Genomic DNA, 27,585 nt, shown 5'->3' with positions numbered 1-27,585 from the left:
CTTCCGCTTGTTAAAGAGTGGCGTGCTGTCATAGCAACCATGTTACGTTCCGTTTGTCCTACGAAGGCTGTCTCGTTTAAACGAGGCTTGTTTAAAGGAGGACACTCAGTATACTGCAGCCTTCAAAGGACGCGTTCTCTCTAGCATGCAGCCATGCAAAGGAGACACAGCCCATATCTGTATGTCTGCACGACGTGCAAATCAGGTTCAGTATATGGACGTCTGACTACGACCCCTCTTGGTCGTAGATATGATGTTCAACTTTTGAACGTCTGGCTAGGTTTTTTTTTTTTTTGGACGTCTGTGGACGTGCAGGACAGGTGCAGAAAATCGACATGTATATTCAATTCAGAAGTTGCCATGTCAGTTGCGGTGTAGTACAGCATAAAATTCATATTTCTGTTATTGTGAATTATTTGATGCTTTGTCAATTGTTCTTGATATGCTACAACGGGCAACTATACAACGCCGTCCGAAATAATCAAAAGCAAATGTGAAAAACTTTTACTGCAGTTGCGTGTTTGTCCAATGTTGCCGTATTATAGCTGTCTATGGCGGACGCATCAGGTTAGGGCACAGTGTTGACTCACGATAAAATATCACTTCAGCGAAGGCTTGCCATATCTCTTCTGGGACTTGTGTACTGCAAACTGATTGGTTAATCTCAGTCTAGTTGCTGACTAGACACAATGAAAACTTACTCCCTGGTCAAGAGGGATTCTGTCTGTCTCTAATCGTTCTAATTCAGAGTTGGTCAGGAATATTCTACAGCATAGTGATCATTGTAGTGCATTAATCTCGTCATGAACTGATGTTGAACTTCTTATCAGCACAAGGAGGAAATATGTATGTGTAAGAAGATAATTTTTAATGTCAGAAATTACTTTTGGGAGTTGAAGAGGCATATGTATAAAACATGGACTGGAATATATAGTGTAATTTATGGAGCAGCACTGTGACAATGTACTTACCACAACAACAATGCAAGTTCCCACATGAAGATTTTCACTGAAAAATGATTACAATTTTGTACCGTTTCTTACCTAAAACAATTGTATGTCTTCAGAAGACTTGGAATACGAGGCATGAGTCTCATGGACTAATTTTATGATAATACTATTGCAGCGTCGTATATCAGTTTGGTTGCTGCGAGCCATCTCTGACAATCAATGTACCCCTCAAAACCACAATGTAATCAATCTCAAAATTAATGAGCTCCCTCTTTGAAACGTGTGTTTAGTTGTCGGGTAATTGTCACTGAATTTCGAATTAAGTGAAAAGTCACATCATGCATGATCACCATTGATCATCGTTTTCATGATCGATCATTGCTGCCACGTCCGAGTACTCGTGCCCTCCCTACACTTGACCCATTGTGCCATAGTCAGGGTTTCCATAATCTTTCCAGTCGATGATTACTGGATGAGGATTAAAAAAATAATAATAATTCTAGAAATATTTTAGAACGGAGCATAACTTAATTGCTATATATAAACTTTCCATGATTTTACAGATTTTAATTCCAAGACGTTTCCATGCTTGGACATATTTTTTTATTTTAGTTTTTATTTTATTTATTTTAGTTTTAAGACAATTGTGTAGTTAGTCAAAGTAGAATATACTGGCTGTAGCATTGTCATCGGAGAAGCCAGCATTTAAACTTGGCATGTTTCCTAATTGTCTAATGGCACATTATGGTCATTTTATGATTTAGTACAGTAAAAATATTACATATAGCACCTTTAATGAATTAAACTGTTAAATGCATAAAGGAGAGACCTAGGTAGTTGTTTGTAGAACAAAACACATACATCTAACTCAAATTAGAAAGTAATTAAAGAGTAATTACTACATAAGAGTAAAAATATTTTTTTTAATTTGACATTCATGTTAAATGTAAACTGGGTACAAAAGGCGCATGTACTTAAAGCAGAGCAAATTGGATGATGCACAGAACTTCAGGAGTTATCGACTGAATATAACTGTTGCCAAATAAGTATGTAGGTGTTAAATAGAAAAAGAAACATGTAAACTGATCATACGTGTAAACAAATGTGAAGTATAAAAATAGCATTAGCTTGGAACATCAAATAAATATGAAAACAGTGTGTAAAGTTTGTGATGTCATTATACATTCAAATATAGAGAGAAGTTGTGCATTAGAGACAATTGGAATCTCTTAAAAGGAACAGTTCACCCAAAAATGAAAATTCTCATTATTTACTCACCCTCATGCCATCCCATGTGTATGACTTTCTTTCTTCAACAGAACACAAAAAGCAATTTTTAGAAGAATATCTCAGCTCTGTAGGTCCATAAAATTCAAGTGAATGGTGATCAGCAACTTAAAGCTCCAAAAAGCACAGATAGTCATAGTAAAATTAATCCATAAGACTCCAGTGGTTAAATTAATGTCTTCTAAAGCAGTGGTTCTCAACCTTTTTGACTCCAAGGCTCCCCCCACTGTCCAAGACAATATTTGAAGGCCCCCCTCGCCTGAAACTAGACGTGTCTGATTAAAATAATTAATCGTGGAAGTTTCAGAAAGAGTCTGTTTATAATTTGTTGGCATACATCTTAAAGTATTTTTTTAGCATTTTAATTAAGTTGAATTATTTTAATATTTCTTATTTTTTATTAATTTTAAGTCAACTTGAGGCCCGCTTGGAAGTGTGGTGAGGCCCCCTAGTGGGTCCTGGCCCCCTGGTTGAGAACCACTGTTCTAAAGCGATACGATCTCTTTGGGTGAGAAACAGATCAATATTGAAGTCATTTTCACTATAATTGTTACTTCCGGTCACTCTCCGGCCTCTCGCGTGACGCAAGCACATTCGCATGTTCAAATGAAAGCAAAACCAATTAAGCTTATGAACAGCATGCTGTCATAAATAAACCAAGTTGCACTTCTGGTTGTATTGCATCAGTTCTCGTGTGAACATGCCAACGCGCTTACATCACGCGAGAGGCAGCATGAACTGATTCCCCTCATGGACATGTATTGGAGAGCAACCGGAAGTAAATAATTTTAGTGAAAAGGACTTAAATATTTATCTGTTTCTCACCCAATGTGATCATATCGTTTTAGAAGACATTAATTTAACCATTAATTTAGTTTTTTGGAGTGTTAAAGTGCTGATCACCATCCACTTGCATTGTATGGATCTACAGAGCTGATATATTCTTCTAAAAATCTTTGTGTTCTGCTGAAGAAAGAAAGTCATACACATCTGAGATAGCATGAGGATGAGTAAATTATGAGAGAATTTTCATTTTTGTGAGAACTATTTCTATAGCATCTGTAAATCTGCAAGGTAGGAAATTACCCTCTTTCTAAATATGATTTTTTTTTTTTTTGTCACTAATAAAGAATAATGTACTGTACTATTTGAGAGATTAAAATGCTGGTTCAAATTGTGCAGCTCAATAAAGAGTTTGTATTATCTTCAAAACATTACACATCATGACCCATATACAAAAGTTCACTCAGAGTGCAGTGTGAAGATTAGTTGCTGGTGCTATTTGAGAGTATTCGTGCATTCAGACCAGAGGCGTCGAGAGCGTCAAATCGACCGGACGTCATTCATTTTCTATGACAGCCAGCGTCTCTCAGCAGCGAGAAGCGGCGCGTCTTGGGCGTTGTGGACGTCAGAGGAAAGTTCAAGTGCGGGCAACATTATGGTAAAGAGCTTTGACGCGGTTTGGCGGCAACCTATTGGAATAGAGAAGTGCTCGGCTCTAGCAAAGTCTAGAGAACACAACAGTGTAAACTTTGGTTCCCACCAAACAATAGTTCCGAAGACAAAATGGAGGAGGAACTAATTATTGCCATGGCGGGTTTTCCCGTAATATACGATCTGTCCGTTTGCTTACATGGATATAAATATTTTTTTAAAAAACGATGCGTGGACAAAGGTGTCTGAAATTGTTGGTGTGCCAGGCGAGTTGATGAAGTGGATATTATGGTTTATATAATATTATATATCATATATTGCATGCTAACTTTGGCGCCATAGCATGCAAAACTGTACTGCCTGATCAATCGGTAACACATTTATACCATCAGCGTTTGTCTTTTTATATTTAATTACTTTCTGCCATTGATCGATTTCTTACTTTCACATTTAAAAGATTTAATGAGGATATACGCTACTTGTGATAGGTCGGCAAAAAGATACCGGTCGACATGTCTGGATGATTTGCGGCCCCTTAAATATAGTTCACAAAACCAAGCATTCCGAACGAACGTTGCTGCCTATTTCAACTACGTCAGAGCGTCCACGAATCTTCGATAGCGTTGGCAGGGCAGCCAGAGTGAATTTTGACGCTCTCGCCTCTCTGGTCTGAACGCACGGTATGAATCTCATACAGCGTAGTGTATAGACCTACTGTATAGATGCTGCGGGGGAAAAACAAGACCATCTGATATACAAGGCAAGTTGTGTCACAATCAACTGCACAAGATATATGCACAACAGCTAAAGCTTGGGCACAGATATGCATGTGAACCATAAAACCATGAAGGACATGTTTGTACAATTTCAACTTAATTTAAAACAATGCATATTTTTCAATTGCTCTTAAAAAATAGCTTTGGAATGTATTTTCCACAAAAGAAAGTCTAAGTTTTAAATGTGTTAATACTGATGTGTAAAAATGTAAAAGACAAAAAGGCTCTAAAGAATACCAGAGAAAAAAAAGTCTAAACTGAAATAGTGAAATGCTATCCATGTAAGAAAATTACCTGAACATTCTATACAAAGAATGTCCATGGACCATGTGTCCCACCAATCAATCACTGCTCCATAGAGCTTGCGGTTGTCCATCTCATTTTCTTAAACACTGGCCAGGGAACACAGCTTCTGCTGACCATCAGTCATTGGTTGTTCAAGTCAAGTGATCCATCTGGGTATGCTGACTGGGTATCAGTTCCTCGCTTATGGGCAATTACATCTGCGTTGTTTGCTACAATGCCCGTGCTTGAAGATAAGAACAAAACAAGACTTTGATTGGTTGGGACCATTAAGAATTGCAAGCCAGTGCAGGGGAAGGGTGTTAGGAAATTACATCATGAGTATCGCTGTTTGGCCTCTGTCTAATTGACACAGGTGGGAGGGGTTTGCCATAGAAATCTGCCAATGAAACAGAGTCACGAAAAAAAGACACATTTAGGTCAGCAATGTCCAATTTTCCATAGCTGCAACAATAAACAAGGGTTAAATCATTTCCATTGACTACATGGATAAACTACACGATTAAACTCAGGTCAAAGTGACACAGAACAATACATGCAGCATTCAAAATGTTCAGACGTGAGTACAAGGAAAACAAATAATAAACATTAGTCAGAGCACAGGAATTGATGCGTTAAGATGACTGTTAGTAGCATTTGTTAGGCACAATATCAAGGTGGACAGTTGTTGGATATTTGTTGTCCCAATGACAGATGACTTAACTGGAAGGATGGGGTTGAAACTTGCTGTGTAAATGGAGAGAAAACAATGCTTTAAAGACTGAACGATGGGAGACTGTTGCATGGTTAGAAAAAAGAATAGGACAAAAGAATGTTAATGATGTGGTCAACATGCTGGGCATGGAATACATGCAATGACATTAAACCGACAATTACCAGAAGGTCTTGTATCACCAAGAGGCTCAAGTTTGGGGAGCCTAGAAACTTTAGGAGTAGCCCATCCAACTAAAAGAAAAAAGTGAAAGGATTAGCTGTTCAAGTCATTAATTTGAAGCAACAAAATGGAGAGCTTTGACAAAATGGTGGTTAAAAATAGAAACATTTTGCACACATTTCATTTTGAAAATTAATGTCAGCTAATGAAGGCAAAGAACAAGTGTGTAATAGAGTTTCCTGGAGCCTGTTGTAATTCAACAACCAATTTACACTCAAATGGATTTATGGATGGATTTGTTTTTCATGTCTGAGAAACAACTGGTACAAAAGTTATTTTTACCTGGCAAGGGAGGAGGAGGGGGGCTTTTGGGTGTTGCTTCATCCACCCTAAGAGGATCAACTCTGTGCTTGCGTTTCAGTCGTAATTTCCTTGTTTTCTTTTTGGCCTGGTCCACGGCTCCTGATTAAAGGTGACAGAAACATTTACACTGAAGAGGCACTACATCACCCACAGGTTCTCCAGCATGCTCTATCTATTGCTTCATTTGCTTAATGTGATAATTTACTCAACCCCACGTTTTTTCAAACACGTATGACTTTGTTTCTTCTATGTAACACAAAAGCACCAATTCTAAATGAAAACTTTTAACATCTCATTACTCTGAGTGTAGTAAAACCTCTCGAGTTCCTAGTTTATTCATAGGCTCTGCTTGAAGATTTAGAGGTCCTACCTGATTCTGTGCTCTCTGGGGTCTGTCTCTCACTCTCTTCATCCTCCTCTTCTTCCTCTTCCTCCTCATCTTGGAGGGCTGTCTGTTCTCGTGCACTGCCCTGCTGACCAACTCCTCTCTGCATGTCTTCCTCCCTTTTCAGCCTGTCTTCATTCTGAATATTTTCATATAAATTAAGGATTTGCATCTTAACATCCAACAATGCATAAAAGAAATGTTGTGACTTTTTGATAACCAACCTCAGTAACAACATTGTTTATTGGCTGGAATGGGTTGGCCATGTTGAACTCTTCTAGCTCCTCCTCTTTGACCGTCCTCCCCTCTCGCTCCTGCACGTCTCTGTAAGTGTGTTTCATCTGCATTAAACCCTTTTTTGCATTCTGAATCTACACAATAATATCTTTACCATGACAAAAAAATATTATTTTGCATCTGATTACTGATCTTCTGATGATTCAAATGGACCCCTTTAAAAATCTGCACATGATAGTGGTCACCATCTTGGATTATTACATTTACAGTTTAAACTTTTCACATCCTCCAAACTTGATCTCATTTTCCCAAACAATGGCTCAAAATAATCTCCAGACCGAGCTGCACAGAACTGATAAAACGTAGTTTTGTGCCTTGGTTTAAAAGTAATGGCATCGCAAAGTTAAGGAGGTCGACGTAAAAATGGATGTGAGGCTATATCTCGGAACAGTTTGTCGTATTGAAATGAAACTTGCTATACTTGCTCAGGGCCATGATCTGAGGGTGCATGCACAGTTTGGAGACAGAGCCACCTATGAATCAAAAGTGAAAAATTGCTATTTTTGCCTGTAACCTTTGAACCGTATGTCCTAAATTCATGTCTGTGGTGTCTTTGGATTCTGTGGGTCATGAGGATTCCAACGATACCAAATTTTCCCATATTAACCATATAGGCGCTCTGCCATATTTAATTTGATTAAAAAGTGGTATCTTTTGAATAAATTGTTCAATTTAAAAGAAAATTGGTATGCTTCATCAACATATATATACATATATATTAGTTGAAGTCAGAAGTTTACATACACCTTAGCCAAATACATTTAAACTCAGTTTTTCACAATTCCTGACATTTAATTGTAGAAAACATTCCTTGACTTAGGTCAGTTAGGATCACTATTTTAAGAATGTGAAATGTCAGAATAATAGTAGAGAGAATTATTTATTTCAGCTTTTATTTCTTTTATCACATTGTTAGCATTTGGTAGCATTGCCTTTAAATTGTTTAACTTGGGTCAAACATTTTGGGTAGCCTTCCACAAGCTTCTCGCAATAAGTTGCTCAAATTTTGGCCCATTCCTCCAGACAGAACTGGGGTAACTGAGTCAGGTTTGTAGGCCTCCTTGCTCGTGCACGTTTTTTCAGTTCTGCCCACAAATTATCTATCGGATTGAGGTCAAGGCTTTGTGATGGCCACTCCAATACCTTGACTTTGTTGTCCTTAAGCCATTTTGCCACAACTTTGGAGGTATGCTTGGGGTCATTGTCCATTTGGAAGACCCATTTGTGACTGAGCTTTAACTTCCTGGCTGATGTCTTGAGATATTGCTTCAATATATCCACAAAATTTTCCTTCCTCATGATTCCATCTATTTTCTGAAGTGCACCAGTCCCTCCTGCAGCAAAGCACCCCCACAACATGATGCTGTCACCCCCATGTTTCACGGTTGGGATGGTGTTCTTTGGATTGGAAGCCTCACCCTTTTTCCTCTAAACATAACTATGGTCATTATGGTCAAACAGTTAAATTTTAGTTTCATTAGACCAGAAGACATTTCTCCAAAAAGTAAGATCTTTGTCCCCATGTGCACTTGCATACTGTAGTCTGGCTTTTTTAGGGAGGTTTTGGAGCAGTGGCTTCTTCCTTGCTGAGCAGCCTTTCAGGTTATATCGATATAGGACTCGTTTTACTGTGGATATACATACTTGTCTACCTGTTTCCTCCAGCATCTTCACAAGGTCCTTTGTTGTTGTTCTGGGATTGATTTGCACTTTACGCACCAAACTACGTTCATCTCTAGGAGACAGAATGCGTCTCCTTCCTGAGTGGTATGATGGCTGTGTGGTCCCATGGCGTTTATATTTGCATACTATTGTTTGTACAGATGAACGTGGTACCTTCAGGCATTTGGAAATTGTTCCCAAGGATGAGCCAGACTTGTGGAGGTCCACAGTTGTTTTTCTGAGGTCTTGGCTGATTTCTTTTGATTTTCCTATGATGTCAAGCAAAGAGGCACTGAGTATGAAGGTAGGCCTTAAAGTGCACCTATTATGGTTTTTAAACGTGCCTCATTTTGTTTTAAAGATCTCATACAATAGATTTACATGCATCCAAGGTCAAAAAACACTTTAACTTGCTCATAATTTAAATTGCAGCATTACCTTTTTTCCCCAGTGTCTCAAACAACTCCAATGAACCGTTCTAAAGGATTCATTCTAAACTCCTCCTTTCAGAAAGCCTACTCTGCTCTGATTGGTCATATGTCCCAGTCTGTTGTGATTGGTCTACTGCTTACAGTGCGTGTCGGAAAGGAAATGCCCACTACCGTATCCGAGTTCAGCTCCATCTGAAAAAATGTCTGTTTTACCTCACCAATTTGAGCCCAAGTCCGATAGTGATACATCGGAAGATCAACCCAAACCACCATCGCAAGTACAAAGAGAACAGGACGTTTCTCAGTGGTAAGTTTAAATGTAGTTTGACAATAACGTGAGTTAGCCGGTTAGCAGAGGCTAGAGGTTAGAGCAGCGTACACTGGCTGTACATGTAAACAGACCAGAGGCAGGTTTTTTGTTACCAAATTACGTAGGTTAGTACAGGAAGTAAGTCTGGAATTACTAACGACTCATTTCAGGTGATCAGACTCGGTTCTTTCTTTTGGGTGTCAATAACTCCATATTTCGTGCACTTTGATTTTTGAAACTTTGAGACTTTTTTACATTCACAAACAGCTATATAACACACTACATGAAAGGTAATATTTGAAAAAACATAATAGGTGCTCTTTAAAATACATCCACAGGTACACCTCCTATCAGAAGCTAATTGTCTAAAGGCTTGACATCATTTTCTGGGATTTTCTAAGCTGCTTAAAGACACAGTTAACTTGTGTATGTAAACTTCTAACCCATTGGAATTGTGATATAGTCAATTAAAAGCGAAACAATCTGTCTGTAAATAACTGTTGGAAAAATTACTTGTGTCATGCACAAAGTAGATGTCCTAAACGACTTGCCAAAACTATAGTTTGCTAATATTAAATATGTGGTTAAAAAAAATTGTTTTAATGACTTCAACCTAAGTGTATGTAAACTTCTGACTTTAACTGTACACATACACCGATCAGCCACAACATTAAAACCACCTGCCTAATATTGTGTAGGTCCCCATCGTGCCACCAAAACAGCACCAACCCGCATCTCAGAATAGCATTCTGAGATGCTATTCTTCTTACCACCATTGTACATTGCGGTTATCTGAGTTACCGTAGACTTTGTCAGTTCAAACCTGTCTGGCCAATCTCTGTTGACCTCTCTCATCAACAAGGCATTTCCATCTGCAGAACTGCCCCTCACTGGATGTTTTTTGTTTTTGGCACCATTCTGAGTAAATTCTAGAGACTGTAGTGCATTAAAATCCCATGAGATTACAGAAATACTTAAACCAGCCCATCTAGCACCAACAATCATGCCACAGTCCAAATCACTGAGATCGCATTTTTTCCCCATTCTGATGGTTGATGTGAACATTAACTGAAGCTCCTGATCCGTATCTGCATGATTTTATGCACCGCTGCCACACGATTGGCTGATTAGATAATCGCATGGATGATTGTTGGTGCCAGATGGGCTGGTTTGAGAATTTCTGTAACTTCTGATCTCCTGGGGTTTTCACACACAACAGTCTTTAGAATTTACTCAGAATGGTAAACAATATAAGGCAGATGGTTTTAATGTTGTGGATGATCGTGTCTCTCTCTCTCTCTCTCTCATATATATATATATATATTATATCATATACATACACACACAGGGTACACATCATAAATGAGTACACCCCTTCTGAAACCTAACAAATTCAGCTCTCTCTTTACAAATAAGACATATCTGGTGTTCATTTATAATGTAATGTTTTAAGCAACTCTGGTTTATCAGATACTAATGAAACATGTAAATACTAAACAAGAAAAAAATTCCTTTATCAAAATGATAAAAGGCCATGTTGCAAAAATGAGTACACCTTCTTGAAAGTTATAATACAAAACTTAAAATATTTTCTGGTGCTAGACGAGGGACATTGATCAGATTATTCTATTGAACCATCACACTCAAATAGACAGTTGGTTAAAGTGTAAAAGTTTTACTTATCTCATTGAATCACTCTCAGACTCAATGCTGACAACAAATGGACCACATGGGAGAGAATCGTCAAGTAAATGAAAAAAGAAAATGATTTAATTGCACAAAAGGGAACAATGGTACAAGAGTATTAGCAAATCACTGGCTCAAAACACAGTAGCAAAAGTAACACAGAAATTCAAAAAGAATGGACTCGTGACAAGATTGCTGAAATGTTCAGACAGTCGCTGTAAGCTTTCACCTCATGATGAGCGATTTTTGCTAAGAATTGCCAAGCATGTGCCTCAGAGCTGGCAAAAGCTGTGGGAAGCCAAACTGGAGGGATTGTTTCATCTCACACAGTAAGACACAATCTGCAAAGAAGTGGAATGCATGGTTATCATCCACACAGGAAGGCACTGATGAACCCAAAGCATAAAAAGCTTGTTTAGCTTTTGCCAAGGCCCATACTGATAAAGGTGCAGACTTTTAAGAATCTATAAGCTTGTCTCATGAGCCCAAAGTAATTTTTTGTTTTTGGATCTGATGGAATCCAAAATGCATGGCGTCATACGGGAGTACAGTGGGAAGTGCATGGTACCCACAGTGATGTACAGTGGTGGTAAAGTTCTTATATGGTGATTTAGGTGTGCTGAAGGTGTGGGGGAATTGTACTTCAAATGGGATAATGAACTCACAGATGTTTTTTTTTTTTTCTTCAAAATCTTAAGAGAAGGTGCCACCCTCTTTTCCCATCACAAAGTCACCACTTTTTTATTTTTACCATGACAACAACCCTAACGTTTTTCCAAAGCCACTGCTGCATTCCTATGGATAAACAAGATAGTATGTCACCCAACCTCAACCCTATTTAAGCACCTGTGGGGTGCAAGTCGAGCATCACTCCCCATTAAACAGAGTACTCAAGGAGGTCATGCTCCAAGAGTGGAAGAGGATGTGCATGACAATATGTCATGAACTTGTACACGATGTCAAGAAGGGTCAGAGCAGTATTTAAAAGTTATGGAGGACTTTCTAAGTACTAAAATATTGTACACTATTTGAATTTATTCAAGGGTGTACTCATTTTTGCAACCCTTTACTTAAGCAAAACTGCCTAATTTAATTATTTTACAGATACTGATAACATATTTCGATTATGTTATTAATTATATGTTAAATACATTTCAATTTTGTCATCTTTGCATAAATTATAAAGGTAATCATTTAGAAATAGAATTATATCTTTATGTTCAGAGGGGGTGTACTCATTTATGCTGTGTACTGTGTGTGTGTGTGTGTGTGTATACACACACATTATACATACACACATTGAATGCATTGTTGAATTCAATAGAAAATTGTTATGCATCATCAGCATTATGTCCTGAGGATACCTGAACTGTTTGGAGACAGCACCATCTATAGTTAAAAAGATAACCTACACTTGTATGCTGACTCTAAACTCAGCTTGCCTCTCACTGAACATGTCAACTGTGTGGCACAGTGTGTTAATGCCTTGGTTTATAGTTTGAAAGGTTGTAGTTCAGAATCCCGACCTAAGCAAAACATTCAGTATGATTTGTGTTACACTGGAGCTTTTTGAATTCTGCTTAATGAATGGTTGCAGGGCTTATCCCTGATCATTTCTTCTTGAAGATGTTATTTTTGTTATTCTTATTATTATTGTTCTTCTGATATATATTATCCCTGATAATTTCTACTTTCTGCTTGCTTGTTAAAAATGTATCTATATCTTTTGAATGCACTGTTGTATTTAAAAGAAAATTGTTATGCATCATTAATATTATGTCCTGAGGATACCTGAACTGTTTGGAGACAGCGCCACCAATAGTTAAAAAGATAGGTATGCTTGTGGTGTTTGCTTGCTCTGTATATCATATGTGCTCATTGTGCTGCGGTTGCCATGTTGGTGCTTGGCCCCATAATTGCTGCATGCAGCTATATTATTGTTATTATTATTATCATTAAAGATTTACTGACACACAAATCATAACTAGTATTAAAAGTGATCTATAGCTCTTTGATATAATCTGCTGGTGGAATCCTTGCAAATACAGGAACTGATTTTAGACTTTGCGCCTAGATCAGACATGGTTCTCAAACAACTTAGCGCAATGACCTATTTCTCAGGAAAATAGCAAATTACACTTTGCGGCACTTCATTAACACACAATACACCCACAGTTTGCATGCACACACCCACAAATAGCGCAAACAAACACCACCGATGCCCAGTTGCGGTTTGCGCTGGCAAGAAAATTGCACTTAGAATTAGTGCTCTCGCAGAAATTGGATGAGACGTAACGCACGGTCATTGCGCATAGCACTGCGTCTAGTGCGATCACGTCTTTTAGCTATACATTTGAAAGGGAGGGGATATATATATACAATCACACACATACACAGGGCAAAGTTACCAAAGTCTGTTATCACGGTGTATGTTTGCACGCTGTACTCCTTTTGTTATTTTGCGTTGTTATTTTTTGTTATTTGTACTCCTTTAGTTACTTTTTGTTATCTCCACGTGACAGGGAATTGGAGAGAAAACCAGAGGGAGCCACTATGTCTCACCCCTCCACCATTCTGAATAGGTGCGTGTGAGTGGGTGGGTGTGTGTGTGCATGCGTGTATGTGGCGTGTGACAGACCTCCGACTGAAGAGAGCGAGACCTCAAGCACAACAGTCTATAGGTGTGACACCCTCAGCCAAAATCAAGTTGTTCTGAACCGGCTAGTGAGATACCGGCTTTAATATACTGCTATGAGAAGGATTTTAGACACATTAGAGTTAATTTGTGGACAAAGATGGAATGCTCTGTTGCTTGTTGTGTGTCGCTGTAGTGGCTGGTTAGGACAAAAACTCTAACATGGAAAAGATACCTTTTATCGTGTGTCGTGGCATAACCACAATGTTCTTTTTTGTTTTTGTTTTTTTAAATGAATGAAGGACAAGTCAAAATTATTTGTTGAGATAATCAACATCATGCCACAAATGCTGTCGATTGAGCTTAACTTGTATTAAACCCAGAAAATTCCTTTAAATATAAGAGCAAATAAAAACTGCCTAAATTAATGTTTGTTTGTTTATTTGTGGTTTAACGCCATGCCAACTTCAATAGCTATTTTCATGGTGAAAATGTTAATACAATAAAAGGTATATTAGTGCTTAAAACCCTTTATAAGGTTTTTTAAATCTACTTTAGCTAAAAACTGATTCAGCCTAAATCATTGTGTAATCATTTTAGAATTAAACATCATCTCAAACTACTATACTAATGACGAGTTTTTATTTGGTTTGTTAAAGTTTGTCACATTGACCTAGAAACTAGGGACAAAAATGGTTCAAGGAATGAAAACGAAAACGAAAAAATGTATTTGCAGAATGTAACTGCAAATGTGAACAAAGTCATTTTCAATAGTTTCAGAGCGAAAACGTTATAAGTTATAACCGGTTAATTTTTGTTCTGATAATTTTTCATGAAGCCAAAGGGTTTAATCACAGTAGATTTTTGGAATTACGCCACTTCCTGTAGCCAAAATGGGGCTTCACTCTTTTCATGATAAGCATGCACTTTGATTCTGAAAGCAACTGCATTTCTTTGCCTTAATGCACGTTATGGATGTCGCATTCTGTGAATGAAAAAGTACATTTCTCAGCTGTTTCCAAATCCTCACTGAATTATTGTTAGATATGATGTATTAAGGCAGATTTGATGTTGCCAGGTTTTGACTGAAGCAGATATATTAAAATTATACTTGAATTAACTGTATGCTTGTTATACGATTTTGATGCTGGTAAATCCACCACACAAGTAAGACAAGTGCTCATTTTAGGCTTTTTTGTTTTTTTAGACCAGGTAACTTGTTTTTCTTGCGAGATCTGGTAACACTGCAAATGGTATTTCACCCACCCTTAGCACCCTTAGTTATTAAAAAAAAAAAAAAAAAAATTAAGTTCTTTTATTTTGTTCTAACCAGTTGCCATTTGGAAAGAAGGATGCGGAATGCCCGAACCGTAACGAAACTGTTTCTGTTCAGAATTAACCGAAATGAAAAACATTTTGTTTTTAGTCCCTGCTAGAAACTGATGAGTTGTGCACTAAAGTTAAATGGAAAGTCTCAGCTACAATTATGTTTCTAGTACTATGTTGCTGCAATTTAATCATTTAAATGTTGCTAAGACTTTCTTACTTTAGGTCATATATACTCTTGACATATCTGAAAGGAGGGAGCTGCATGATACCATAATCCAAGTAAAACAGTGAGGTTCCGGTCTGCGCACTGACCTCTCCTCTCTGATTCGTCGAACTCTCTCTGCTCTTTCTTTCTTGTCCTGCTCTTCCTGAGCTTTCTGTTCTGCTGTATCTCTCTGCACACGCTCCGAAATTGCCTCGTAGTCCTTTGCAATATTGCTCAGGAGCCAATTAAGGCCATTCTTGATGGATTTGTCCACCTTCTTTCCATAACCCAGCAATGCAGAGCAGGGCTCCTGAGGGTAGAAAAAACACATTTAGCTTAGTTTTATAAGATTGCTTTCCAACAATTTCTGATGTTAAATTTCTGATGTTTGCCAAAATAAAGAAAATTTCACAGACTAGTTTTTTTTTTTTTTTACCTTTTAATTAATCACTACAGATCAAAACCGTAGCTGAGCTGATGGGAAAAAAAACTCACAATCTGACAGATGCATTTATTCTCATTGACAAGCTTCTCCAATGACAGGCTTTCGATGATATCTGCCTCAGCCAATGCCCCATCTTGATCCTGTTTATTAGCCAGTCTGCAAGCCAGTCAGAGGAAGAGAGTTTGTTATAAGTGCAGGCCCCTGATTAAGCTGTCACAAACAAATGACCCAAGGTCTGCACTTGATGTGGACTGAATAATTAGCGTTGTGTTATAAAGCACTCTGGACTATTTAGCACACTTAACACGCTATATTTAGTCAAGGACATCTGCTCCTTACTGCCCCAGTTAATTAGACCCACTGCAGTTCGCTTAACACCCCAATAGAAATATAAGATTCATTGCCCGTTTATGGCACACTGCCCTATTCCACTTAACTAGAAGCAGGGGAATCATACGAGGATGCTTGTGGCTGATTACATCAACATTTATCAAACCCTCCAGAATTGTTAGCAAGCTCACAGACTTGAGTCTAAACATCTCCCTCTGCCAATGTATCCAGGGCTTTTTGACTGCTTTTGACCTACTGTCAACGAAATAGTCCTAACCCTATCCCTAACCTAGTCCTAAAATTAGAGGAAAATGATAGGTTGATAAGAATGGTGTACAAGACCCTAACCCTAGCCCTAAGCCTAAAATTACCCAAATCCTTACCCTAAAATCTGACTGGTTGATAGAAATGTTGATTCAGGACTAACAAGGATGTAGATCCAGGAACATAGACTACTTGGCAAAAACAGGGTCACCTTCACAATACAGAGGTTCCCCAGAGTTGTGTTCTGAGCCCCCTTTTATTCCCCTATTAAATACAAAGCTGTTAAACATCTCCAACACAGTTGTGATGGGCCTGATCACAAAGAGTGCTGAGGAGAAGAATCTGACATGGTAATGTCAGGATAATTCTCTTTTACTGAATATAAGCAAGAACAAAGCGTCAATCAATAACTTGACATGAGCCATTCACACTGACAGAGGCACCTCAACACCTATATTATCTCAGGAACCTGAGGAAATTGAGGATGGGCTGGATCTTTTTTCAGGTGTACCATTGAAAGTGTTCTAACATGTAGTATAACTGGCAGGGAAGCTGCACCACACAAAACTGTAAAGACCTGCAAAGGGTTTGACAAGCGGAATTCTATCAACAAGGTTGTGCTACCCAACATGTAGGATATATTCACAAAGCAGAACAGGACAAAAGACAGAAAAAGCATTAGACCCCAGCCACCCGTACAAACGCATCTTCCATTATTTCCAAAGTGTATCCAGATCCTAATGATATGTTGCACTAACCATCCTTTACCCATGGATACTTAACCACACCTTTCCACACACAAATCTGCATATATCATTAGCATGTACATACATTTCCTGTATATTTGTTGTATATTGTAGTACTATATATATTTGTTGTGTACAGGGCTGCACAATTAATTGTATTTTCACTGGGATCATGATTTCTGCCTCTTACTGATAATTAAGCATAACAATCTGCGGTGTTAGTGCACTAGTAAGCAAAATTAGTATTCAGGTTAAGTTGCAAATTGTTATTCATTGTTACTATGGGCTGTTTCTACAGATGAGAGGACAAATCACAAACTCTTTAGAAGTCCTTTTTCACCTCAAGTGACCTATCATGTTCTCTTCAGAAGTTCACTAATGACCTGTTTAAAACAATTTGAAAATCTGTTGAAAATCTCTTTCACTTTCAAGCACACTCTGAAAAACAGCACACATGAGGCTCATGATACAGTGTTTTCAGCAATCTCAGAGCGGTTCTTTGAACAAATGTGCTCAGAGATCAGTTAACTTCATGCAGTTCACAAACATGCACAGACCATTTAGACTCATATTTAAAGCGCTCCAGATTAACTTTACATGCACATTTGCATATTTCAAACATGTCTGGCCAAAGCATGTTAATAAACAAATCTAAAGTGATCCCATGACACTGTGGTTTTGTCGACCGAGGAGATGAGGGCATTTCACCATATTTGGAATGAGGAGCACAAAGCTGTTGTCAACTACACACAAAAACATTAAGGTCTTCCTTCAGTTCTCTGCCAAAATAAGAGCTTGAGACTGCATAGCAATGCTGCATGCAAGTTCAGAAATAATTACAAAGAATTATATTACAATAATATAATAGGCCTGTTCAAGTTGACTGGAATCCAAAAACTAATAAAATGTGAGCTGAGACCCCATCACAAAATGTTTGACTGATTTATTTATTTAACATTTTCTTATTTTTAACTGCATGATCAGTGATGTTCTTTTGATTTGGGCTAATATGAAAGTACAATACATTTGTTGAATCCATATCATCTTTCATGTTTGAAGAACTTTTCAGATCGGCCATCAAGTCAAGTTCAACAACAAGAACAAGTCAAGTTTTGAAATAAACTCACACTAATACAGGTTTGCCTGCAATACGGGGATGGCGGAGGACCTCAGCCATTGTGTCTCTGGTCTCCTGGATCCTCTGGACATCGCTGGAGTCTACAACAAACACCACTCCATAAGATTCTGAGTAGTAGTTTTTCCAGATGCCACGAATACGCTTCCCACCACCTAGATCGAAGATTGTGACCTCAAACTTCCCCTGCTTCAGGTCCACCTTTGAGAAGCCCACAGTAGGTGCTACATCTGAAGGACTTTCTATGACAGAAAGATACACATTGTGAGAATGATCTTGAATGCTTTAAAAAAAAAAAAAAAAAAAAATACTGAACAGCATAGCAAAATACTCAAGAAAATACTAAAGTGAAGATTTACCTCCCTGGATACCTCTGACAGTGGCTGTTTTTCCTGCATTGTCCAATCCAACCATTACAAGAGTCACTTTCCTGTAAGACGGCAGATAGAGCTTCATTTCATTATCTGTCACCCACAGACTTCCTAAAATTCAAGACTCTAATGAGAAATAAGGGTTTTCAGTATATCACTGGAGGTGGAGGATGTCAATTATGAGTGCTAAGGTCAGAACAAGAAATTCATGAGTTTATTAAGGCTTAAGTTCATTAACTTAAAAAGTTAATGCACTTAAAACCTCTTGCCAATTAAAGAAACTTCCCATTAATTTATGAACCCACCTAGAGCTGTGTCAAGACAAGCTAAGCCTGAATAATAATGCATCTTCTCTTAACTGGTAAATACACACGAGGATAAAAACAGGATGATTCAGCGTACCACACACAAACATACAAATATACAAAGTAAATAATGCTGCCTTATCCTACACTAATGGCATCAAAAATATAAATTCTACGATAAGCGATCAGGGGCTGTGGAGTCAGCGGTTTAAACTTCCAGAATTCCATGAAAGACAATACAGGGCTTATTATTCATAGCAAGGCATCTATGGAATAACACACCCTTTTCAACACCCTGATCTACCCAGCAACCTATATATAATTCTCAAGAAATGTCAGACACACGGTCCAGACAAAAATAAACAAACCTTGCAGCGACCATCAATTTAGAAAGGAAAACTATCCAAAATCCATCCCGCTACCAAACGCACACATACAAACAGATACCTGTGGCACTTGCGCCGCAGTGACATCAAACGCACTATCCAGGTGACAGTTCTCTGCAGCCAGGAGGCCTTCATCGACAATGGGAACAAGGCAAGATGCTAGCTAGCTTTTCCTTATCTTCAGTTGTTTTTATCCACACACACAGACACACTCTTGTCTCTCTTCTGGCCCTTGGTCAGCTCTGAAGCTGAGGGATTAGCTGGGGATTTCTACTAAAGCTGAACAAGGTCTGAGATGGGGTGCTGGAGGACACACTGTTCAGCCAATCAAATGAAGCCAATATTTTTGACAATTTGCCATCACCTCTGTGCTAGGAGCTGTCAGTGGAGAGCTAGTCTGTTCAACATCACTGGCACTTTTGGGGTCCTGATTAGGGCCAGACATGTCCAGTTCATACAGACAATTGACCCAGATTTAGGCTTATCAAGCATCAGAGACAGCAGGTGATGTGAGTAATCAGATATTTTTCACTTGGGCGTAAGCCTTTGCATGACTGTGAGTCATTTGCAAACATGTACAGTGGAAGGTGCAGGTAAGTACATCACAGATGCCTGATGTCTCTTAACACCCTGCTGTAGGGGAGAGTGAGATTGACAGTGCCAACTTTTTCTTAAATTGTCCACTTGGAAAGGGGTAATGAACAGTAAAACTAATACATCAAATTATAATTCAGGGCATCTCCCATCAATGGAAATGTAAAGCGTATATGGGTGAATGACATGATGCTCATTTTCTTTTGTACAGATCGATTAAGTCATTCAAAAATACATTAAACATGCAGTTTACACAAAACAATTATTTGAATACACATCTGCTGTGATGAACATGTTTTTCATTTCTGAGTTTAAAGTTATTTTGACTTCTTTCTGGGACTTAAAGTAAAATAAGTGGTGTAACCGTCTGGAGACGAGATACAGCAGAAATAAATAAAAGTTTCATTAAAAGCTAAAAATTTTAAAAAGAAATGCTGATATGTAGTTTGGAATAATCCTTTATTATTATTATTTTTAAATAAGTGGGGAATCAATTTTGTTTTAAAATAATATTAATATTTTAAAAAATTCAAATTCAAACGTCAAAAGTCAACCAAATTTAAGTCAGGTGGTAGAACCAGCATGCACAACGCCATTCTGTTGTACTACAATAAAAAATAAAACAAAATAAAAACATAAATGAGGGAGAATCCCTTTAGATCCTCATGACAGTGTGTGAAGTTTTATAAAAGTTATGAAAAAGCACAGTCTGTTCAGGTCAAATGGAGCAACCAGGGGTGTAAAGTAATAGAGTAAAAATAATTAAGTATTATACTTAAGTACTATTTTTGGAGATTTGTACTTGAGTGCAATTTAAACAGAATACTTGTACTGTTAATTAATTACTTTTCCAAAGAAAAAATAGTGCTTTTTATTCCTTAATTTTATTTATACTAGAAAAGTACTCATGAAATTTTTGTAGATAATTTTCTTTCGTCTTACTGGACTGAAGCCTCCTTTTCAATGCATACGACAGATGAAAGACCAGAGGTCAGTCATTTCAAATGGAGTGTCACACGGCGGCTGTGTGGAGTTCCGACCACTGTGGAGGCAGAAATTCGGATCTGATTTGAGCTCGAATACGTTGAAATATTTGTGCAACTGAACCGTATGTGACTGCCCGACTGAATGTGATGTATTCATTCAAAACTATGTGCATGAAGTGAGGAAGACTGACAGTTTTTTCTGAACACTTGCTACTTCTACAGATTGGGCAGTTATGAAGTCAAAAATAATCATTCACACTGAATATATATTATATATATATATATATATATATATATATAAACAAAAAAGGCTTTTGCAATTAAATGTGTACATGTCATTCATTTCTACACTTGCCTTCATATTTAAATCATATCTATGAATTTCTACTCCCTATTTGCAGAATTACTATTGTTGTTGTTGTTGTTTTTAGGCAACTACAGTATTAATTATAATAATAACTATAAAACCAGTAATAATGATGATGATGATAATAATGATAATAGAAATAATGGAATCTGGAGTAAATATTATTTATGAATTTTATTGAATTCATCCATCTGCTCAACAGCAATGTTTGGCAGCAAACCTAAGAAAACAATTCACAAGACCAACAACATTACTAACTTTCTTCAAAGCTTATTTTGATTATTTTTTATTTATTCATTTATTGTTTGTCTCAAGGGGCTGGGTGCTCTTTGCGTGACTGTGGAAATGTTTTTGCAAAATAAAATTATGTGGTTCATTACAAGTCTCAGGGCCTCTCCGAAGTGAAATGTCCACTGTGTGGCGCTAAAAGCGAGTGAAATGTTCTCCTGAACAGATGAGGTTTTTAAGGTTAATGTTCTATCGAGATTTAAATCAACAAAACCTACCTCCCTACCCTAAACCTTAAAAATAAACTTAACCGATAGTGTCATAAGCAGCAAACGTGAGATGAAAAACAATTTCTGAAGCAACCACGTCATTTTGTGGTGCTTCTATGACACTTTCTGTTCACATGTTGACTCACGTGCTCTTAAGAGAGTCATATCTCGGTCCTTTTTCTAGCTTAAGCAAAACTATCAGTTGAGATACTGCGCAATTTGATCACACTTATGTAAACATGTTTGTAAATGTAGTTAGTTATGTAATGCAAATGTTAAAATGAGTCATGTGCTATAGTAAAAGTGTTTAGATGTCATAAGATAGCACTGTGTGAGGAACAGAGCGAAAAGTGTTTATTAACTGATAATCTGCCGCTTTCCTCGTGATTTGAGTGAAAGGGGATAAAAGACATTGTTGTTTTAGTGCCTCGTATTTATTTCACCAGAAATTTGCCGTGTTATGTACAATAGGCCATAAAAATAATTTTGCAAAAATGTAGTTATTTTAACATGATTCTATGACAAGGTTGCGAATGCCACTGGGGAAAATATGTCAGAGACAGTAAAAATGCAACTTAAACAATCAAATTTAACATCATCTCTCACACAATCTCCTCTCTTGATTTCATTCTATCTAGGAAAAAAAGTTTATACTTTTTTAATACTTAAGTACAATTTAATGTGAATACTTTTTTTTTTACTTTCACTCAAGTATGTTTTTGGCGAAATACTTGGATTTTAATTGAGTCAACTTTTCACTCAGTATCCATACTTTCACTTAAGTATAATTTCAGAGTACTTTTTACACTCCTGGGAGCAATCCTAAGAAAACAACTTTATTGTGGTGACATTTTTCTTTTTTTAAATACCTTTTACTTGGTTACACCAATTGGCTTTTTTTTTTCTATTATATTAAAAGCTATAAATGTTTTTCAAAATTATATAAAACCAGTGAGAACAGAAATATTACATTTCTACAAAGGTGATACACATGTTTTGAACTAGATTTTTAAAACATTTCTCATTTTTGTCATCTCAAGGCGTGTTCACACATCATGAGCAGCGCGGTCGCGTTGGACGTTCACATTGGCCGCGTCTCTTCCACAAGAAACAGCAGCGCCACTGCAAAAAATAAAGTTAGCAAAATATTTCTTTAATAAGGTCATAATACGCTGAGGTTATTGCTGCTTCAAGGACAACAGCGGGCAGTCATGTGCACTTCATCTTTATCAACACACTTGATTGTGATTGGTTAATATTGCATCTATACTGTGCACCTATATACACAGAATGGCAAAATGTCCAGCGGTTTATTAATTCTTTCCTTTATAAAGTTATTTTATTCAGTTTACTTGCATGCAGACATAAATTGTAGTGTACTATAGGCTTGGTTTGAATAATTTTGATTTGCTTGTGTATTTTCTATAAACTCCTGATTATTTTAGTGTTGTACTGCACCCAGAGCTGTTGAGCTCAGCGTGAGCCGCGCAGCAAAAATAGGCTCAACGCTGAAACTATCCCCTCACTGCCACGTCTGGAACCCTTCTGGGATGTGTTACCTCGCAACTCACGCTTGCAGTGTAAACGGTGTCATCTGTTAATATGGGCGCCGAAACGAAAATGCACAGCTCACGGAGGATGTGTGAACCTGGCGTCAGACAACCTTATTGCCAATGGCCCATATAAGAACATCAGACCATAGAAATTGACAATTGGGGAATATCTGAACATTTCTGTAATTTTCTATAATAAAATTATTATTTTTTTTACTATTTAATAAGTCACTATCTCATTCCAAGGTCTTATTATGCTGCACAAAATATTTACATTTTATAAAAATATTAATATTTTAATGTAGTAAAACAATTCACAATATTTTTAATATTGTTTTCTTTTTTCTTTTTTGTTTTGTTTAGAAACAACAAATGTTGAATTCATGATAACTAAATGCAAGTTTACAAAAAGATCCTTTTTTTTTTTTTTTTTTGACAACAAAACAGACCATTATGATTCCATATTCCAACCATCAAGGTTGCAGTGAAATATGAAATGTTGCTTCCTCCTCATAATTTTCTCAACTTTGTGAGGCTGTGGTAGTTTCTTCAATACATAACTTAAAAGAATCAGAGGGAGCACAGTTAAAAAAGAAACCCGTCTCAAAAAAATATATATATATTTTGCCCCCTTTTCCTTGCCCTCAAGTTTCTCAAGACAAATGTTACAGTATTTTCTACATTTAGATGCAAAGATTACTATGACTAATCCTTGAGTCAATGTTTACCCTAAGTAAACATCTAGCAGACATGGCTTATCTTTAGCCAAATAAATAAGTCTTACACATTGGCAATTCATCAACATAGAGAAATGCAAACCATTAGTTTGTAACATAAAAACAGGCCTATAACTTTTCTCATATTTCAATGGCAGGCAGCTGAAGCCTTTGATGCACATAACATTTAAAAGTATATGGTACATGACATTGTCCTAGATTTAAGGGATTGCACATTTTATCCCATTCTCCCCTATGTGCATGTTTAGAGTAGACTACTACTCAACACAGAGTATTCCAGAGAGAGCAAGGAATTAAATGTTGAAGTGGAAATATCACCAGCTCTAATGCATGAGGAAAAGATGGATGAGATATGCTCACTGGAAAATGCACTGGCTGTTTTACTTACAATACAACATGGTTTATACTCTCTCCCTCAACACAGTACTAGGGCTGGGCGATAAGGCTTCAGAAAATATATCTCGATATTTTTCAGCAAACTGATGACATTCAATATATATCTCGATAATGATGTATTTGCTCTGAAATAGCATGAAATTGTTTTGTTTTTTTTAATTAGAGGAACCATCATTTCATCTAAACAGCCATTGTAGTCAAGTAGAATTAATATTTAAAAGGCATTAAATAATCTTTTTAAAAATTATGAAGGCATGTTTCCCACAGTTGTTCACTAAATTAACACAAGGCAGAGTAAAATTCAAAAATGTTCATTGATTTGGACATTTATACTTATATTTAACATACAATGATATATGGAAGCTTTTTATATTATTATTTATTTATTTGGATTTTTCCCCTTTTTCTCCCAATTTGGAATGCCCAATTCCCAATGTGCTTTTAAGTCCTCATGGTCGTGTAGTGATTCGCCTCAATCCGGGTGGCGGAGGATGAATCCCAGCTGCCTCCACGTCTGAGACCATCAACCCTTGCATCTTATCACATGGCTTGTTGAGCGCGTTGCCACGGAGACATAGTGTGTGTGGAGACTACACACCATCCACCGCGGCATCCATGCTCAACTCACCACGCGCCCCATTGAGAATGAACCACATTATAGCAATCACAAGGAGGTTACCCCATGTGACTCTACCCTCCCTAGCAACCGGGCCAAATGGTTGCTTAGAAGACCTGGCTGGAGTCACTCAGCACACCCTGGGATTTGAACTAACGAACTCCAGGGGTGATAGCCAGCATCTTTACCACTGAGCTACCCAGGCCCCCTGATATATGGAAGCTTAATAAAAATCTTACCTTCATTTATATTACAACGTATCATTTTTTGTGAACGAACAAGGTGTGCAAAAACTACTATGAATATTGCAGAGTACTAAATTATTACTGTGGAACTCAGTCAAGTTTATTATTATAATATAATACTGAATTATTATTATTTTCAGAATATGTTAAAGAAAAATTACACACTGGCAGCCAAAAGTTTAGAATAATGTACAGATTTTGCTGTTTCGGAAGGAAATTGGTACTTTAATTCACCAAAATGGCATTCAACTGATCACAAAGTATAGTCAGGACATTACTGATGTAAAAGACAGCACCATCACTATTTGAAAAAAGTCATTTTTGATCAAATATAGACAGGCCCCATTTCCAGCAGCCATCACTCCAACACCTTATCCTTAAGTAATCATGCTAAATTGCTAATTTGGTACTAGAAAATCACTTGCCATTATATCAAACACAGCTGAAAGCTATTTGGTTCGTTAAATGAAGCCCAGATACAACTAAACGAGGATAAGTACATCAGAGTGTCTAGTTTGAGAAATAAACGCCTCACATGTCCTCAGCTGACAGCTTCATTGAATTCTACCCGCTCAACACCAGTTTCATGTACAACAGTAAAGAGAAGACTCAGGAGTGCAGGCCTTATGAGAAGAATTTCAAAGAAATGACCTAAGACAGAGAATGTTTTCTATGATTAAATGTCAGGAATTATGAAAAACTGAGTTTAAATGTATTTGGCTAAGGTGTATATAAACTTCTGACCTCAACTGTATATGGTGGATATTCGATATATCGCCCAGCCCTACACAGTACGTAACCTAACTGATTGTATAAATAAATACAGTAGATTGCATGTAATAGTATGCATGTCAAGATGCAGTGTTATATCATGCAAAGGATGCATGATCACAAGCCTTTGTATACAATAATACACTATAGATCATTATAAAGATACAGTATAGGGGTTCGTTGACAGGTGTGCGCAGGTATACAGTGCAGAAATATCTAAACTTTCTCTCTTATACAAGTAATTAAAGTTCAAGACACTCACCTCGCAGGCTCTCTCCATCTTTTCAACCAGTTACAGCAGTTCGCCATCAGGTTGAACATCTCATCCAACGTTTGAGCCGAGAATTATCTCATGACAGCCGCTTTGGCCTATTAGTACGTTGACTGGCAGTTTTTCCGTTTTCTTATAAAACCGTTATCTGCTAGCAAGCTTCTATCTGCTTGCCTGAACAACTTGTAAAGATTTAAGTGCAGGCATTTTGTTTGGTACAACTAGAGGGAAATGAGAGCTAATCTAGAGATTGCCATTTACCATCAATCGTCGCATTATCGAACTGTCACTTCTTAAAACGCTACATAAAGTGGAATTTCATCGGCTCGGTAACACCTCATCTCTCGAGAAACTGGTTAGCCAAATGGAAGCTGACTTAACGTGTAATACAAATAAACACCTATTAAAATGGACTCAGAGTTTGAAAACAGACCGAACAAACAATTTTCAACAACAGTGAAACAAAACGATAGCTTGTCATTTGAACTAATTTTAACCTCGCTCCCAATGCCAATCAAAGCAGCCTCACTAAAGCCTGACTGGTTAACGAGTTAGCCGCTGTTTACGACAGATGAACATTATTACATAAGCATATTATATAATCAAAGAGAGAGTTTGATAGATCATTAGCAATGCGGTATAATTTCAATCCGTTTTTGCAGACGTGGTGTTTTGCTAACTGTTAGCTCGCTAGCGGTCCGCCTTGTTTACCCAGTTGAATCTGGCTGCTATGGCTGCAGCTATGATTGCGTCGAAGGTTGTGGTTGCCAGGTGTTTGCACTCACGACGCAAGAAATGACCTTTGTTTTTAAATTTGTGGCATATATTTGGAGTCTGAGATCTTGGTTGAAACAGCTTACACGGAAACTCTTAATTGTCAATAAGCAACAAGTTGCGAAAGTGTACTGAAAGCGAACAGGGGGTAAAAATCAGTGCAAAACCTGCTCCGTAACCGAGCAACACTACAAAAAAATGTATTAACAGCGCCTCCAGTGGACGGAGTCGTAAATTAAATGACTAAATATTGCAATGGGGGGTAAAAAATCATACACCCCGATGGCATATTTCAATTTGTAAAAAAGTAATTTCAGCATTTTTTGCAAGGCTAATTTGCAATATAAAATACATGAAATCAGGACGTCTTACAATAAACTAATGCACTCCACTCCCCTTTCAAATATATTGTTTATTAATCAGGACAAAAAAAGAAAAGGCTTTTGATTTATAAACCCAGCCACCCAATCAAATAATATGCTATTTATATTCTTCACAAATTTACATAAGATATAAAACAAAAATGAATAAATAAGACTGTAACTGTTCTTCAATGGAACAGCATGCCTCTTTTTGAGACGATTTAGTCCTCCCCTTAAAAACGTATTGATTTTTAAGAGAAGTAATTTAGAATATGTAACACCAAATGATCAAAGAGGTCGTGTGGCACATGTACACTCCTATGTTAACAGGAGAATCTGCATTCTTGTGAGCTTTCAGAGTAGGCCTTTTAAGCAGCCCAACCTGCTATAATAGGCCAACAGTACTTCAGGTGTTCAACTATGTGAAAGTGCTTCAAGACTTTTTCAAATCTTCCGAAGCGTCCACTGAATTACATGAGCAAGAAAAAGACATTTGCAAAATATGCA

At 37.3% G+C, this 27,585-nt stretch overlaps 1 protein-coding gene across 7 annotated transcripts; it reads right to left on the bottom strand.

The window, feature by feature from the left end:
* Nucleotides 1–1,853: 1,853 nt before the first annotated feature.
* Nucleotides 1,854–26,985, bottom strand: LOC127444840 (ADP-ribosylation factor-like protein 13B). 7 transcript variants are annotated; one of them, XR_007897879.1, is made up of 11 exons: nucleotides 18,971–19,122; nucleotides 18,207–18,277; nucleotides 17,840–18,089; nucleotides 15,423–15,528; nucleotides 15,035–15,237; nucleotides 6,597–6,696; nucleotides 6,358–6,511; nucleotides 5,967–6,086; nucleotides 5,627–5,695; nucleotides 5,065–5,476; nucleotides 1,854–4,976 (listed from the first exon to the last, which is right to left on the bottom strand). XR_007897879.1 is itself a non-coding variant. In XM_051704409.1 (11 exons), the coding sequence occupies exons 1-11, from the start codon at nucleotides 19,042–19,044 to the stop codon at nucleotides 4,935–4,937; spliced, it is 1,254 nt and encodes a 417-aa protein (XP_051560369.1). In that variant the 5' UTR covers nucleotides 19,045–19,121; the 3' UTR covers nucleotides 1,854–4,934. The 7 variants fall into 7 exon arrangements, 6 of the variants coding, with proteins under 6 accessions (XP_051560369.1, XP_051560368.1, XP_051560372.1 ...); XM_051704409.1 differs by having other exon boundaries at nucleotides 5,065–5,129; nucleotides 18,971–19,121; XM_051704408.1 differs by lacking the exon at nucleotides 18,971–19,122 and adding an exon at nucleotides 25,934–26,985 and having other exon boundaries at nucleotides 1,854–5,476.
* Nucleotides 26,986–27,585: the final 600 nt, after the last annotated feature.

This window comes from Myxocyprinus asiaticus, chromosome 8, assembly GCF_019703515.2.
Source record: "Myxocyprinus asiaticus isolate MX2 ecotype Aquarium Trade chromosome 8, UBuf_Myxa_2, whole genome shotgun sequence".
NCBI lineage: Eukaryota > Metazoa > Chordata > Actinopteri > Cypriniformes > Catostomidae > Myxocyprinus > Myxocyprinus asiaticus.
This window is presented reverse-complemented; position numbering and strand designations above follow the sequence as displayed.

Excerpts from the sequence above, each read along its gene's own strand:
- LOC127444840 (XM_051704406.1), bottom strand. The coding sequence starts at position 19,044 with ATGAAGGCCTCCTGGCTGCAGAGAACTGTCACCTGGATAGTGCGTTTG. Across the intron at positions 6,512-6,596 it reads TAAACAATGTTGTTACTGAG|AATGAAGACAGGCTGAAAAG; the intron begins GTTGGTTATCAA and ends GAAAATATTCAG. Across the intron at positions 5,477-5,626 it reads TGGTGATACAAGACCTTCTG|CAAGTTTCAACCCCATCCTT; the intron begins GTAATTGTCGGT and ends CCATTTACACAG.